The following is a 17,806-nucleotide window of genomic DNA, read 5'->3' on the forward strand; positions in this document are numbered from 1 at the left end:
GATAGAGATCATTATTCACTGATCCTACGGGTCTAAGCTTCATACTGTTTTTTAGTATATAAACTGAGATTACACATTATGTGCAATAAACATTTTAGTGGAACTGCTCTAATTGACAGCTGTCTCAGTCACAGTGTTATTAAAGGGACTATTTGTAACTTTCAGAAATGCTTCTTAACAGCGACACCTGTGGCCGTGAAATCAACGAAAGTCAGCGTCGGGCTCGTGCTTGTGCTCGCTCTAAATGGACATGAACGAGCATCGCTCAAAACAGTGAGGCGACACACGTCAGCTAAAAGCACAATATCACTCTATATTTCAGCTGCTTGGCAGTAATGTTAGCTGACCAGACGAAGGTCTCTCCATGAATCAATGCTGATACTGTGTTTGCTTCTCCTTCCTCCGCGCAGGCTTCAGCAGCGGGGCTCTCCAGCGAGAAACTCGTCTCCCTCCGCCTGCAGCCGGAGAGAGCAGGAAGACACCGGCAACCGGTCGGTAACGAGACGGTAACGTTTCTCTCTGCGGAGCCCCGTTACTTCCCAAGACACGGAAAACCTCTGTTGGTCTGGAGGAGCTGCAGCATTTATTTCTGTACAAACGTCCACTGTACGTTTACTAGATATTCTCAAAGCTAAACTAACTCTTCTGCAGTGTGGAGTGAGCGCGCGTTCACGTCTAGAGGTGGAGAAAGCTGAGCGAGAACGCGCGCGCTGTCTGAGTGAAGGCGAGCAGGCAGAGGAGACGAGACAGCGGCCACATACGAGCGCGCATATGCGAGCGCGCATATGCGAGCGCGCGCATGTGTGCCGACCCGCTACATTTATACGCTTAGAAAGTTACAAACAGTCCCTTTAAATGAATGTCGCAAAAGAAGGACAAGCAGAGGTTTTATTCTGAGCTGAGGGGGACTTGATGCTGTGATAGATTTAAATGTGAGGGCAAAAACCGCTGTTCAAAGAAATGACTGACAGCACATAAAAACTGTAACTTTAAAAAGTCCTGAGTAACAAACTAATATCTTTCAATTTTTCTTCACATATGCGCAAAAAATGCTGACTAATCGCTCTGAGTTTGTTTGGAGGGCTGAAATGGACCAAGTGTGAAAACATCCTAAATGTGGTGACAGATAAAACTTTGACTGTCATATGTAAAACAACAGAGTGATGTTCTCCTCAAGCAGGCCACAACCAAACAATGCAGGAATCGGGTAAAAGACCTTTTTTTCTGCAGATAAAGTAAAGTGCAGTGTGGTGGAAAATGCTTTAAGACACTTCATCACTTTTTAATAATCAACATGACATGATCTAGTTTGAAGGAGGTAGATCAAAACACCACAGAAGTCTCGTTGGTAATGAGTAATCTAGCATTTCACCTTGCATGAGCTACCTTTTTTTAAGGTCACTGTTTTTTTTTGTGACCACTTCCTGTCACATGTTCACCCCTTGACAATCTCACAGTTGTGCTGCTCAGCCATCACACGCACTGGTTCTGTGTTCTTGCAGTCTCAGGTTTCATTTTACACTGGCCAACAATGGACCAGAGTCTTTACAGAAAAGCTGATATTTTATTTTCACATTGCTCAAAAAGTCACTGTAATTTTGACTATAGTTTCTTTCATTGATTGTATTTTACTATATTTTATTGAGTTTCATGATATTTGATCTAGATGTAGCTGCTAACAAGACCAGGAGCTTACAGCGACGCTAGCAGTAATGTATGTTTATTGTAAAGAAAACCAAACTGTTAAATAGTTCACAGTTCATTATTGGACGAATAAGACATTTTGACCTGATGATGGAGCTGGATGAAAAGTTAAAGATGGAAATCCATCAAACATTTGTTGAGATATTTCACTCTCAATCAAAAAAATGTTTACCTGCTGGTGGCGCTATATTAAATGTCAAGGCAAAGATTTAAGATTTGTGACGCCCCTCCCACTGTGTTGGAGGCTGTCCTGGCCAACCTCAGCCGGCGGTTGGCTGATGAGGGAGGGTCGTCAGCTCGGTTAAGGTCACCTGGGCCTTCCCGCCTATAATGGTGCCTTCAAATGAAACTGGTGAGCTTGTGTTTACAACATAGGAAGTCGTGTATATGCTTAGCGTTCAAGTGGTTAAGTCGTAAGAACACCACTGTTAAGCAACGGCAATATTAACGTTACTGTCGGCATCTAGAAGTCACAGAGGCTAACGATTTAGCCATCTAGCAAGTGAGTAACATAATGCAGTAAATGCAAAGGCATAATGACAGAGGAAACAGATGAGGCTGTTGGGAATATCAATATTTTCCTCAGACCTAATATATAATTACGAAGAAAAACAATATACGACTAATATTACAATATATTCACTTATTATGCACCGAAAAACTAACCCCTAGTGGCCTCCGCCATTTCTGACAACGTCAACAAACACGTCACAAGTCGTGAACTCGGAGCTTTCAGAAACTCTCCACTTCTCTCCATTCACGAGGTTGTGAATACCACAAGATTTCATATGGACACGGAAAACATGACACCAATTGAAGGCACCATAAAATCTGCGCCATATGTTATTTCTTGCCCCGTCTTACAGCCACATCCACCCAGCGTCACCTTCTTTTCGTTCTGCACCTTCATCGCCTCCACAGCACATAATGCCACACAACCATGCTCTACTTTCATTTGCTGACATTGCTGATCTACACACTACACACTTATTCATTTGAGTTAACCTTAGTTTAATAAATTATGTTTGGTTTTTATGTATAACCTTGAAAGGTTGTCACATTCCCCGAGCCAGTTTGCGACAGATTCATCCTCTAAGGACCATGAATGTCTGAACAAAAAATTCAATTCATCTAGCAGATATTGAAATATTTCACTGGATACGTGAAACTTTGACCTGCTGGTGGGGCAAAAGGAAAAAACAGAGGATCACTAAAGTCATTAGGATTCATCCTCTGGGGATCATGAATGAGATTTCATGGCAATCCAACCAATAGTTGTTGAGAATTTTTTTGTCTGGAAACACCTAAAAATTACAAAAATCATAAAAGTCTGATCCAGGATGTGCTATCCAAAGCTAGAAAAAGGTTTACTGACAGCGTGCAATGACAAAGACTATGAGCGATAATTCAACATACATGAACATTAAACAAAAATCTTCCTCATAAGTATATGATTCTGCAGATCCTTTTTCATTTCATTTGATCCTTTTATATGTTCAAAAAGATAAAACTGTTCGTCTAGTCTTTAGTATAAATCAACAAATATGTCGACCCTTGACATGTTTGGTGCTGTGAGGTGGTAAAACCCTCAGTTAAATCCATTTCAAGGCGAGTCCGTCTTCACATCGAAGACCAAACCATTCTTGTATATCAGCATGGCGATCTCGTTGTCCACCTGTTCGAGATCTGTCATTTCTCCGTCTCTGGAGCTCCTCAGTGCCTCATCTGTGGAGCCGGGACTCACACACTCATCACTGGTTCCTCCTGACATCCTTGAATCCCCCCTCTCGTTCTCCACATCCTCGTCAGTGCCGTCGTCCCACTCTCCTGTGAGGACAGTGGTCTCCTCTGCGTCCTCAGGGACAGACCTGCTCTCTGGATACTGGTGCAGCGTCAGCTCATGCACTTCCTCCACCTCCTCCTTTCTCTCCAGGCACTCCTGATGTAGGTCACATTAGCAGATTCAAGATTCAAAACTGTATTGGTATATGCACAGAGAGCAAACAGCACAATGAAATTCTTTGCTGGGCTACAATGGGAGTGAGTTATTCCCATCAGAAAAACAGTTGACAGCGAATTCGGGTACACTCTTTGCTGTGTCTGATGAAATGATCTTTCTGCTCAAATCAACAGTTTGTGGTTCTCTCACTACGTCTTTCAACAGATTCATGAGGGACTTTCCTCCGTTTCATCTACCTTCCTGAAAAAAATGAAATACGTGCAACTCATCCAGTCACACCACCTGCCTTCTTTCATCTGTTTTCACTTTTCTAATTACGTAAGCCTCCACACAACCAACACACGCACGCACGCATGCGCACACACACTTATTTCTCTGCTGTTGAACGTAGGATAATTTAAACATGAATAAATCATTGATATATTAACTGTGAGATATTTGCACAATAACCTTAAATAATCAAGACTGCATTTTACAACTATGAGCCACCAGGTTTATGGTTGCTTTATGGCACAAAATATTAACAAATGGTTAACAAGAGAACACAATCTTTATAAACACCTTTTCGCCCAGTGTTGTCAACTCTTTTCCAATGAAAGTAGCTAGCAGAACTAGCTCCAAAAGAGAAAGTGGGCAAAACTAACAGATCACTTGAGGCCTCCCTCCAAAGCCACTCCCCCAAAATCATCATTATGAATGTAAACCACGAACGTGGCTATTGTTCGTACTCACAGCTATCACATCATTACATTCGGGCCGAATTAAATGATTGTTTACCGTCCTGTGACAGCCACAAATACTGGATGTTTGTCTTATTTTTGTCAGAACATTTGATTTATTGATTGCTGTTGGGGTGTAATTCCAACTAATACAGAAAAACGTTTCTAAAATATTTATTTTCTTAATGTTTTTAGTGCTTTAACTTCTTTTTAACTGACAAGCTGCGGTTGAAGAAAACATCCCACCACTGTCGACAATAAAGTTGCACTTTGTTAAATATCAGTGGGAGAGGAGCGCAAGTCATTAGCCAAAAGGTTGAAAATTTCCCAGGGGCAATTGGGACTCTACAGTGAAATTCTACAGTTTATAAGTGACTAAAAGATCCAGCTGTCAGGGTTTCAGAAAGAGCAAAAACTCCACACATGCGTCTCAGTCTCTTACCTGACACTCTGCTTGATAAGGGCTGAAATCTGGAATAACAGGTGTCGGCACAGGAGGGAAGATCTTGTTTTTGATTCTAAGGGTTAGAGCAAAAGTTAAAAAAAGAGCCACCCAGGATGAACTGCTGATTTACAAATTGCAGATAAAACAGAAAACTCAGACAAAACAAATTCCTGAAAGCGGCTATGACAACCATTCATTCTATAAAACGGAGCGGGTGTTGAATAAAAGCAGCACACATACTGCCGTAATGTTCACCAACTTAAACCATCAGAGTACTTTGAAAGGTACTATGATCGCAAAAACAATTAGCTTTAAAGGTAGTCAGAGCATGTTAAATTCACCATAGCATTAGTCTTACTGTGAATCAGCTTTCAGTCCTTATGCATACTTTAGGCTTATTCATATCTCAAAACTGTAGAATATTTACAGTTTGGGTCACCTACCTCTTCAAGATACAGGTGCCCATTGTTGTGATGAAAAAGAACAGCAACAGCAAGCCGAGACTCCACCACACTAATTTGGGGGAAAAAGGGAAAATGTGTTCGCACCCGCATGTGGAAAAACTGCTCCATTGACTTTATCTAACTTTACAATTACAAAGCTGTTTTAAGATACCATTCACGGGGTTCTCTGGGGACGTGCTGATAGTTACTGTGGCTTCAGGTCCCTGTCCCACTCGTGTCACTCCAACCAGGCTGATGTTGTATTTCGCTCCCGGTGTCAAGTTTTCCAGACGGTGTTTTGTCAGTGAGGCTGATATGTTGCGGCACTCTGATGAAATGAGATGTGCAGAAAGTTACAGAAAGTCACACACCGCTGTCATCACAGTCAAACACATGTGGCTGGGTTTTTGGTAAGTTTAATTTTCTCACATAATACAAGTGAAAGTTCAGCAGGAAAAAAAGGTGTATGAATGCCACAATATTGCGCAAGGCATTTAGTGTGCAATAAGACGCTAAAAAAGAAAGACGCCTTTCTTACTTTTGGCGTGTCATTTGTGCGCCATGTAGTTTGTACTGACTGCAGTGTAAACGCATCAGTCTAAATATGCTTTGCTCAGAGCTGGCCCAACCATGACGTTTTTCCTAAACCTAAATAAGTGGTTTTAAGACCTAAACCTAAGTGAATGGTTTTGGTGCATAAACCTAACTGCCAATGTTAGACCTGGTTGGAAAGTTAGTTTGTTATTTTAAAGCATCAAAAGTTGGTAAAATATTGCGCATTTGCAATAAAATATATAATTATCCATCCATCTATCCATCTATCCGGGGCCGGGTCGCTGGGGCAGCAGGCTTAGCAGGGAATTCCAGACGTCCCTCTCCCCAGCAACGTTTTCCAGCTCTTCCTGGGTGACCCCGAGGCTTCCCCAGGCCAGACGAGATATATAATCTCTCCAGCGTGTTCTGGGTCTACTCCGGGGCCTCTTACCAGTTGGACTTGCCCGGAAAACCTCCAAAGGGAATTTTCCTGGAGGCATCCTGATCAGATGACACCTCAGCTGGCCCCTTTCGACGCGAAGGAGCAGCAGCTTTACGCCGAGCTCCCTTCGGATGTCTGAGCTCCTCACCCTATCTCTAAGGCTGAGCCCAGCCACCCTACAAAGGAACCTCATTTTGTCCGCTTGTATCTGCGATCTCATTCTTTCAGTTACCGTAAGCTCATGACCATAGGTGAGGGTTGGAACGTAGGTGGACCGGTAAATTTAGAGCTTTGCCTTCTGGCTCAGCTCCCTCTTAACCACAACGGTCCGGTACAACTAACGCATAACTGCTGACAGATGAATAAGAAAAGGGACTTCACACCTTTGGGCTCATCCTGTGAGCTGATTTTCACGCTGCAGAGGCTGTAGTGTGTGAGGAAACCTCGCTGGTCCACAGAGGGAATCGCTTTCCAAGACAAGTTAGCAGAAGTGTGTGTTTCACTAAAAGTCCTGAAGTCCTGAGGTTCTCTGAGTGGAACTGAAGAGAAAAGGAAAAAACGTAGGTCAAAAACAATTTTTTTTTCTTCTACAGTATGTGGAGACAAACTTAGCTGTACTCTATGACCTCGATGCACCGATCAACACTGGATCAGTGTCAGCACCACAACTCATAAATACTCCTCACGAGACAGATCACATTAAAGACACTTACCTCCCTCTTTTTGATAAAAGAGGCACATTTTAACCGTCTGTGGTCTCCCACCATCACATCTGTGTTCAAAGTAAAGGTAGCGAACGTAGTCCGTTATGTCTGTAACAGAAACAGATTCATAGTTTTACCAAATATTTCTAATCAGTCCCATTACGTGAACAAGATGAGAGTTAATTACAGAAACAACTGATGAACAGCAGAGTCCTATTTTATAGAGTGCTGCAGGAATGAATCCTAAAACCTAGAAATGAGTTCGCATTTTAGCGCTTTTGGTTCCCTCGTCTGGAAGTCAATGTTTTTTTTTAAATTAGGTTTTTAGTTAGATGCCTGAAATAAAGTCTGTGATTAACACAAGCTGAAGAGATTTTAACATTTTGTTCTACGATAAATACGTCAGTAAATATCCCACTCCACAATTTTATAGCCTTTATGTGTCCTAAAAAAGGTGGTAAATGAGACTACTAAACGTCATCACGTCGACTCGTCCTCCTTCACAGCCTCGTTGTGTATATGTATATACGCTGTGTAGTATGTTTATAGCCGAACGTTAGCATTTTACTTCTGGCGATTGCATTCACACTTCAAACATCATAAAACTTGTGTTCTTTTGTGGAGATGATCTTGCTGAACAAAACGTGTAAGTATCATAAAGGCTTTTTGTCGAGGCGATGCTAACTTCCTTGTTGGCCTACAAAAATACGTCATCCCTGTAGCACTCTATTATCTTTGCCCTCGTAAAAGTAAATGTTTGTACCAGTTTGTCTTAAATCCATCAATGATATTTGGTGCAAAATTAGTTAGAGGATTAGCTTTGGTGTACTGTATACAGTAGTTTTAGTTTTTATCAATGTCTTTAGCCCTTTGTAAAGAACCACGGTGATGAAGCTGTGCGGTTAAAAGCACTTTAAATACAACTTACTCATTCTTATTTGCTCCCTCTGTTTTTTCTTCATGATGTTCACATTTTCTGGCCTTGAATCTCCATCTTGAAGCTCGTACCACTCAAGGCAAGTTTTGTGATTTAACTTTTCATGCAGTAACGTTTTGTCACAAACTGAGAGGGGGGAAAAGAAATAACAAGCTTTAAGTTTGACTGAAAGATAAATATACGTGATATGTGACACACTCAGACACACAAACACTTTGGCCTACTTTTTAAATCTGCAGCAGGTTCGGCTGCTACTTGTCTGATTTCTGGTGGAGAATACCCTGCTGCGTTTCTGGCGATAACAGAGATGTTGACGGCAGAGAGCGAGACATAAATAGTGTGTTTAGTCTTGTTGATGGGATGTCTGTTTTTCTCACAAGGACATCCATTAGAAGACTGTGTGTCCTCCAGGCTGTACGTCACTCCTCTGACTGCAGCTGCATGTGGCATCGGCTGAACAGCGGAAGAGACAAACACAGCAAACTGAGCCAACTGAACAAGGCAGCTGTTAACACATAATCGATTGGTCCATCCCAGAAAGGAGGCAACAGGTTAATTAGTGAAGTCCAAGAAGGAAACACCACTATGACACACATTCTCATCCCAACATACTGACGCTAGACCCCTCTGCATCACTTTTTAGTCGCATGTAAACACATGCTTAATGTTGTGAATTAAAAACACTTGCTTGGGTTTAGGCAACAATACCACATAGTTAGGTTTAGGAAAAAACAACATGGTTGGGCTTAAAGTACTACGTTTCACAGTGAAAATGTGATTTGATTCCACCTCTTTAGACTATGTCACCACAGCATTTTCCCTGTGCATTTACTGTTGCCGCGGATGAGTTTACGTTGTAGTTATTGGAAAGCCTGGTGCGTCGCATACTGGTGCTAAAGGGTGCGTTGTGCAGCGATATCGAAATCCGACGGCCATGACAAAGCATCAGTATTAGACGCCCTGGGAATGAGAACGAGTTGGTATGACAAACACTGTTGTTCGTGAATCAAAACAATTAGAGCAAAAAGGAAGCTTTATACCAGGTTTCATATCACTTGATATAGTGATGTTGAAATTTTTAGGTAGTAAAGTTTTTTTTCTTACTTGTGTAGTATCAATCAGTGTTTTTTTTTAAATGTGGTGAGTAAATGGTGAAATGTAACATTTTCAAATTGTTAAATACGCCTAAATTATGCATGCTGCTTCCAGTACAATTAAACATCTCTCATAAAATTGTCTGAATTAAAGTACAAAATATTCATACTTGGTGCATAATTGGCTGTACTTTAAGATATTATAAGATTTTGTAGCTTCTGATTTTCTTGTTTTAAGACAGATATCATGATGCACTTTAAGATCAAGCAAACTGTTAAAGGTTCTCTATTAGTTAGTAGTTGCCTCCTGAGCAAATAATGAAGCCACACTCCCTCTAATCAGAGTGTCTCTGTGCTGTGTTTATGTAGTTGGTTACATAACTTTGGTGGTTACCACTGATGACGTTGTCGGTTGCAGAAGCAACACCCCAGGTTAACACCCTTAGCTCTATCAGCACTGTTAGCACCGTTTGCTGCTGGCTGCCAGCTCAGCCAGCACCATGTTGGAGGCAATCTATCAATCATAGATTTGCTTTGAATTCCTAATAGAGCTCCTTCAAGACAATGTTTTAGTGTTGTGATTTTTAAAATTGTAATGTTTTATTATTGTCATTGTTGTTATTGTTACTTAGTAGAATTAGAAGCCTACAGGTAGTAATTGTAGTAGATAGTAGCACTGTAGTAGAAGGAGTAGAAGTAGTGGTAATTGTTATTTCTGCTGTGGTAAACAGGTACCATTATAACGTTTGGGAAAAGACGTTAAATGCTTGGGCACTGATATGTTAACAACTCATAATATAAAGTAGCTCACTGGAGAAACCGTTAACAGAAAACATGGTGAAAACACCTCTGACCTCTTTTCCACTCTGTTCAAAGCGCTAATTATAAAGTTCTAAACGCTTATGAATGAATTTCTAACATGAAACATAATCCGACAACCTGACACATATTTCACTGTATGTGTCAGATTGTCAGATAATGTTTTTCTCACACTTTCTTTGAACTTTTCAAATGTAAAGTCATTTTTTTGCTCTCTTTGGCCAACTGCCTGCTAAACAAAAAAACAAAAAAAAAGAAAGGAAATCTGAAGCTAAAGTTCTTGTGTAATAGACATTAACATTCAATAACAATTAACGGTCAAAATGTTGAAGGTCGCAGTTTCCCACCAGGTTTTGTAATTTAGTTATTTGTATTGCTCAATAATCTAAAAAGCAATTCAGTTATTTGCATCAAAATTTGAAATATTTCATGGCATATTTTTCTCTGCTGTATGAAAAATTCAACTATGTACATTGTGAACATGAGAAATTTACAGTTGCATATAGTAGAGACTGGAATAATTGAAATTTAACGCGATTTGTATGCAGTACATCATTGCACAATATTGGACAAAGTCAGTATGTGATGGTGAAAAGTAATACTTTTTAAACATGTGAACAAGTGTGAATGTGTTGGTGTTGTTTTCCTGTCACTGGCTTACCTTCCATGTTAGCGTCACCTCTCGAGTGCCATTTAAGAGTCGTGTTGTCATGTCGACTTCAGGTTTTTGTTCAAGCTCTGCAGTAAAAACACAAAACATTATTGCCTACAACAGAAAACGTGTTTTAGAGTGGAATAAATCTTAAAACTGCGTCTGTTCACATTTATCATCTGAAGCACCTGTATGCATTAAAACCCCAGAAGTGTAAAATAATGTAGAGTGTTGGAGTGGGAGTGGTCAAGACTCATATTTCTAAGATATACACACGTGGACAAAATTGTTGGTACCCTTCCATTAAAGAAAGAAAAACCCACAAAGGTCACTGAAATAACTTGAAACTGACAAAAGTAATAATAAATAAAAATGTACTGAAAATGAACGAATGAAAATCAGATATTGTTTTTGAATTGTGGTTCAACAGAATCATTTTAAAAAACAAACTAATGAAACTGGCCTAGACAAAAATGATGATGACAATTATGATATCCAGTGTGCACAGACCATTACAGTCCAGTAATCATACCCAACACCACAGTTTATAGAGGGGAGAATCAGTTAATGCTATCTAGTCATCAGGACACTGGATTTAAAGATTATTTAAAGTGTTAACATCATGAAATCTATGACTTCACCTGCAGGAACAGTCACAACTGGAGACCAGTCACTCCACAGTGGGTTAAGGACCTTAGTGGAACGATGTCTGATTTGAACCTGGAAAGCCGAATCCTTCAACAGACTCACAACAATGACATGGTCTGTTTAGACAGAAAACAGAAACATTTCATAAATTTGACTTTTCAAATTCTTATTATTACATGTTTTTTCCTATTGTCAAGCAAATTACATGAACCAGGACCAAAGCCAACAATGAATTCAACCAATTATCTGATTTATATTTTTCTTCTGTGCCATAGCTCTCCATTGTTGTCATATCAGTGAAGCTCACTGTTGCACTGGGTGACATCTTCCTTCATTGGAATTAACCAGGGCACTGCAGTTTATTTTGAGTCAATCACACGGTGCACCTGATTCAACTGTTAATCAGGCCGTTAAATTGGCATTATCGGTCGCTATAAGCACCACAGATGTGGGTCATTAGGGGTCGACTATGCCTAAAAGTGAAAGTGAAACTTAAAAGCAGCAAGTTCTAATACGTTGTAAAACTGAATGAAACGTTACGCTTTGAACACAAACCAAAAGTTAAGGGAAAACATTGTGTTTCAAATAGACAACAGCAGGTTTTTGGTTTCACAGAGGATGTGAACTCCATTATCCTGGGTGAAAACCGACCCCATATGGAGTTTCACGCTGTCTATACTACAGCGCCTGACTTCCGCTTCTACTCCTGTCATAATTACTACATTGCTAGAGGTCGCTATTGTGTTCTTTTACACCTTCTTTATGTGATCTACCATGTGGATAGATGATAACACCTACTATTGGGTGTAGTAGTACCCTATATTTACCCGCATCTATGGTGCTTATAGCGACTGATAACGCCTATTTAAAGGGACTATTTGTAACTTTCAGAAATGCTTGTTAACAGCGACACCTGTGGCCGTGAAATCAACGAAAGTCAGCGTCTGGCTCGTGCTTGTGCTCGCTCTAAATGGACATGAACGAGCATCGCTCAAAACAGAGAGGCGACACACGTCAGCTAAAAGCACAATATCACTCTATATTTCAGCTGCTTGGCAGTAATGTTAGCTGACCAGACGAAGGTCTCTCCATGAATCAATGCTGATACTGTGTTTGCTTCTCCTGCCTCAGCGCAGGCTTCAGCAGCGGGGCTCCCCAACGAGAAACTCGTCTCCCTCCGCCCGCAGCCGGAGAGAGCAGGAAGACACCGGCAAACGGTCGGTAACGAGACGGTAACGTTTCTCTCTGCGTAGCCCCGTTACTTCCCAAGACACGGGAAACCTCTGTTGGTCTGGAGGAGCTGCAGCATTTATTTCTGCACAAACGTCCACTGTACATTCACTAGATATGTTCAGAGCTAAACTAACTCTTCTGCAGTGTGGAGTGAGCGCGCGTTCACGTCTAGAGGTAGAGCAAGACAGCGAGAACGTGTGCGCTGTCTGAGTGAAGGCGAGCAGGCAGAGGAGACGAGACAGCGGCCACACGCGAGCGCGCATATGCCGACCCGCTACATTTATATGCTTAGAAAGTTACAAACAGTCCCTTTAACAACAGGAGACAACAGGAATCAGCAGAACTAATGTACAGTAGTCAGGAAACAAGACTAAAAACTTGGTTGGCAGTAATGTAAATATGAGAAGTGAAATTAGGGCTAAAACATATAAAACCACTGGTATGATCCTTCAGTGTATCTCAGAGATAGATCCCCAAGAACCAATTCAAAACAAGGCTGAAAGAACTTTTTCATTCAAGACCACAAAAACATAAAAGACTACTCACACATAACATCGTCACTGAAGGTGTTTGTTGTTCTCTGTAACAATATGGATAAAAAGGATAAATATGTTAATTAATGTGGAAAAACATCTTCAGATACATTAAATTTGGTATCAAAATCTGCATCACTTTTTCCCATGATTCTGTGGGGTGTTCATCGCGTCGGAACCGGATCTCGGCTAAAGCTGGATGCTTCTCTGCAGCTGGCCAGCTTAAGTTGAGGTTGTTTTTTAACCAGGACATGGAAATATTTTGTGGTGCTTCATACTTAACTATTGAGGAAAAACAACAAAAAATCACATTTATTTACAAAATATACTTTTGTACTTAATCTATAGTAAAATTCTCAGTTAACTTGTTACTTAAAAAGGACAACAGTATGTTTTAATCTCCCATGAGATGAGAGGAGCATCCAGTACCTGTGTGCTTGAGTGTAACAGACCTCCTGGTCGACGAGCAGCTGGAGTTTCCTACGTGAGCTATTACCGAAATGTTAACAGGGCGTGAAGTGATAAGTCGTTCCTCGATGAGCTCACACGTCTTCTTGTTGCTCCTGAATTTTTTTTTACTGCGAGAGAATATGTAGAGCTAGCTTTTAGTTCAATGAAAATGGCAGAAACACATCTCACATGTCCTCAGCATTAGACTGAAGGTGTATATTAACGCCTTTACGTCCAATTTTGACCATATGTTTCACTTAAAGGAACAGTGTGTAACAATTAGGGGGATCTATTTGCAGAAATGGTATATAATATTAATAAGTATGTTTTTTTTTGTGTATAATCACCTGAAAATAAGAATCGTTGTGTTTTCGTTAGCATAGCGTGAGCCGTTTATATCTAGGCAGCGGGTCCTCTCCACGTAGTCCACCATGTTTCTACAGTAGCTCAGAACGGACAAACCAAACACTGTTAACTTTTCCTGCTTTTTCCTGAGTCGATAACGTTACCCGTCGCCGCCGCTCTCTCTCTCTCTCTTGCTTCACCACTCACTTCCCACATACAAACACACTCTACACACTGGCTCTGCTCGGTCACCGTAGCTCTCCAACAAGCTTGGCACACGGGAAAGGGTTCAGTTGGTTGCAATCTCCTCACCTCACCGCTAGATACTGCCAGATCCTACACACTGGACCTTTAAGTTGCTTTCAGATTGTTCAAAACAACTAGCCTGGCTGATATCTTTTTTGTTTAATCTGTATTTTGTTGCAGATTTTGTGACCTTCAGACAGAGCCAAGTTGGCTGTTTCCAGTATTTAGCCTACGCTATGCTAAACTAACCATCTCCTGGCTGTACCGTAGAGATATAGAGAGTGGTATTGATCTTCTCATTTAACTCTAAGCAAGAAAGTTTGAACAAAGTTGGAACAAACGACATGAGTTTGTAATGACTGGCCCAGTGGCAGACCGCTGCCTTTTAAGAGGTTCATTTTGGAGACACCTAGAGAACTGATGTTTTTTCACTATGGCTAATATTTGTTACAGCCATACTCATTCACAAAATACTAAAATAAATCCCCATGGACAAGCTGTCGGTTGATAATGTCACCATTTAAAATTGTTGCAGAACAATACTCACTGAACGTAAAGGTCAAATGTCACATTGCTATCAGTCGTATTCATGCTCCATTCACATATGTAGACGGAGCATTTTTCTGCGCTTCTTCCGGAGCATTCTGTGTTTCTTTTGAAGCACTCAGGAGTGGAGGGAGCCTCACATGCTGACCCTTAGGAGTGACACATTTCAAATGATCTCACTTATTTATTTTAACATTTATCTTACTGAGACTAGAAATAAACAAATACATTTTCTTCAGCAATAAATCTAAAGCAGAAATATGAAAGGCTGCAGCTGCAGCTTCCTTATTCATTTTAACCTTTTAAATTGTCATTCCACTTTTAAAGTTACCTCTTGATTATATTCTTTTAATTTTCTCATTTTATTTTAGCTCTACTGTGAAGCACTTTGTAATACGTTATACAGACAAGGGTTCTTTTGACCTGTATTGCACAGGGCGGATGCAATCTAACCACATGATGCTGATAAGCTAACCAACATGTTGTGGCTGATGCTTAACTTTTACAGCTAAAGAATTGCCACTTTCACATCGCTGATTAGTATCTGCACTGTGTTTTGATATGATCGGATAGAGATTAAGCTATCATCAGGTAACACAAATGAAGTAAGAAAAGAAAAGATTAAGGGTATTTATTTACCTTTGCTGACTGTTATAAGGAACATAAACACAAAAATGTATTCATGTAGTGAACTCCAGCATTTCAAAGTTTCCATGAGGTATAGTGGAAAGTCTCGAAAGCTCATTCTTCAGTGTGTGAGAGTCCATGTATTCAACCTGCCTTCATGTAACTCAGTTGTCTTTCTCAGAAATGTCAGACAAGTTTCATGTCTCTCAGGTTATATGAGCTGCAGCAAAAACCACAAGTGTCAGGGGCGGGGGGGAGGTTTGTATTTGACACACTGGCAGACAGACACAACAGCAATTCTGAAACACTTTGAAGTCATTTTGTTTCTCTATCAAAAATATGTTTCATATCAAAAATAAGTGGGTCTACCGTACTTGGTTTCACACGGGTCTCCTGGGTAAAAGTCCTGTGTTAGAGCAGGTGGAAACTAAATACAATTTTTGTTTGATGTTTGACTTCCTTCACCTGTCAGCGGTTTAAAGCGTTAGTTCGTCTCTCAATACTTCCTGATTTACGCTTAGCTCCAACGCCATTGGTTCCTACAGAAACAAATCTCCAGTCTTATCCTTTAATTTTTCTCTGCACATTTGTGTTGGACAAGTTAGCTTGTTCTAAAGCTGCAACCTAGAAGTGGCTGAATAACTGCAGAGTTGAATGTTGATTCTCTGTGCAGGATAGTGACCTTTTCATATAACATAACTGGTGTCATTTGGATGCAATGTTAATATCAAAAATATATGTTAATGGCGCTACACCAGTGACCTCTTTACACAGACAGGATAAAGGAGGTTAGGACAGCATATGTGGTCCAGGTTTCCATGCTGAAATAGATTTTAGACATGGTTGTAAAGAGAAGTGGAGTGAATGGAGGAGGTTTCCCATCTTTCCTATAATCTCAAATTGTGTGTAGCTCTGTACATGTGAACGTTTTAAATCTGATGATTTGGGACGTAAAAAAAACAATTTAAAACTATCTTTACGGCTCATGTTGTGGTCTTGGAGACGGTCATTCTCTCGTAACTCCTCCTCGTCTTACATCCTCATTCTTTTCCCCAGTTCCCACTTATAGAAGGTTACAGTTTCATAACAAATCACTTGCACTTTCATTTTGAAAAGGGGACTTCTGTACAGGAGGAGCACTGGAGAGGAGTAACGGATTTAGTGCAGATCACTGGTGGGGAGTAATGACAGGTCATGACAGGTCAAATGCTTTACATACTGTATTTGATTTGCCCTTCATTTAATTGTTATGCATTCATGTTACATAAATACCGTAGACCTTCTGAACATTGAATTCTACAAGAACTGAAGAAATGAAAACAGAAGACATAAAGTTTATTTGCAACAACAGCATGAAGGCAGTTTACCAGTTTTTATATTTGCTGAAATAGTTGCTCTGAAAGTATTTATGATATTACTTCATAGTATACAGCTTGCTGAGCAGTATTTAAATATGTTATATGGATATGTAAAATAGAACATATAATCTTTAAGAACAAAGGAACCAACCATAGATATTTCAAATTATTTTTTATCCAATATTTATTATCTATACAGGTCACCAATCTATCATAGATTACACAAAGATCCAATGATGTTGTGTATAATAAAACACTCATTTACATTATCAGGGCCCAATTTTCTGCATAACAAGTGCTTTAACTTTTGACACCTTGAGTACATTTTGCTGATAATACTTTTGTACTATTACTTCAGTAAACAGTTGAATGTCAGGCCTTTGTACGGCGGCCCCGAGAGCTCAACGCACGGCATATTAAGACAACACATAGAAATAGACAATACACAAGCAAATTAAGGGACATTAAAAATGATGCACACGGCTGGCACATGCTTGTTGTTGCCATGGTTTGTGGCTGATGAAGTTAATTTGCTTATGTTTTGTCTGCATGTGCTTTCTTAATTTGCAGTGCGTTGAGCTCTCAGGGCCACCGCACTCTTGTTTGTAATTCAGATTGTTTTACATTATGGCAGTGGTACCCAACCTTTTTCCTTAAGGGACCCCTTTTCTATCATTGAGTAAACTGACGACACCTAACATTTTATGGATATTTCATATTATATTCAATGCATGACAATAATTGTACAGAACAACTGATAAACTGTACAATTAACCCAAATAGTAAACGCAATAACTGCAAGAAGTTTGTGTAAAATTAACAATTTTTTATGAATTTTGAGCAGATTATTTGAGATTAGTTGAGTTTTCCTGTTATTCTTAGGAACTTTTAATACAATTCTCTGTCTGTATTATGTGTTTTTAATTTTTATTTGGAATGATCATACACACTTAACACTTTTGATAAATTCTGTGTTTTCTTCTCCCTGACGCTTGGCCATTGTAAGCTCTTTGGTTGTTTATGTACTTTTCTAATTTTGAAGTTTCTTTCTATCTTAAATAACAATCCAAACCTTAAAAATAACATGTTCATTTAGTTTTTTTTTATTATTATTTTCAAAGAAATTAATAAAATGCTAATATATAGGCCAACTTAGGCCTGTTGTTTTCAACCACCTTGGGTGGTATGTCCCATTGGGATTTGGGTACTTCTAGTCCATACTGGGTACAGATGTTCCTGTACACTACCAGCCACTTGGTTGTGCCTCTCCATGTACGCTGATCCAGCTTGCATCTTACACCCTGCTGCTATGTGCTGGACCGTCTCAGGGGCATCTTTGCACAGCCTGCACCTTGGGTCTGATCTAC

At 40.0% G+C, this 17,806-nt stretch overlaps 1 protein-coding gene across 2 annotated transcripts; it reads right to left on the reverse strand.

Moving 5' to 3' along the window:
- Positions 1–2,367: 2,367 nt before the first annotated feature.
- On the reverse strand, positions 2,368–15,290 carry il12rb1 (interleukin 12 receptor subunit beta 1). Of its 2 annotated transcripts, XM_037771177.1 has the most exons (15): positions 15,094–15,290; positions 14,456–14,603; positions 13,297–13,445; positions 13,007–13,149; positions 12,881–12,914; positions 11,095–11,217; positions 10,463–10,539; positions 8,113–8,341; positions 7,880–8,014; positions 6,961–7,059; positions 6,631–6,786; positions 5,444–5,599; positions 5,272–5,341; positions 4,826–4,901; positions 2,368–3,643 (listed from the first exon to the last, which is right to left on the reverse strand). In XM_037771177.1, the coding sequence occupies exons 1-15, from the start codon at positions 15,197–15,199 to the stop codon at positions 3,308–3,310; spliced, it is 2,037 nt and encodes a 678-aa protein (XP_037627105.1). In that variant the 5' UTR covers positions 15,200–15,290; the 3' UTR covers positions 2,368–3,307. The 2 variants fall into 2 exon arrangements, with proteins under 2 accessions (XP_037627105.1, XP_037627106.1); XM_037771178.1 differs by lacking the exon at positions 13,297–13,445 and having other exon boundaries at positions 15,094–15,289.
- Between the last annotated feature and the right edge of the window lie 2,516 nt (positions 15,291–17,806).

Source organism: Sebastes umbrosus, chromosome 5, assembly GCF_015220745.1.
Source record: "Sebastes umbrosus isolate fSebUmb1 chromosome 5, fSebUmb1.pri, whole genome shotgun sequence".
In the NCBI taxonomy this organism is placed as follows: Eukaryota; Metazoa; Chordata; class Actinopteri; order Perciformes; family Sebastidae; genus Sebastes; species Sebastes umbrosus.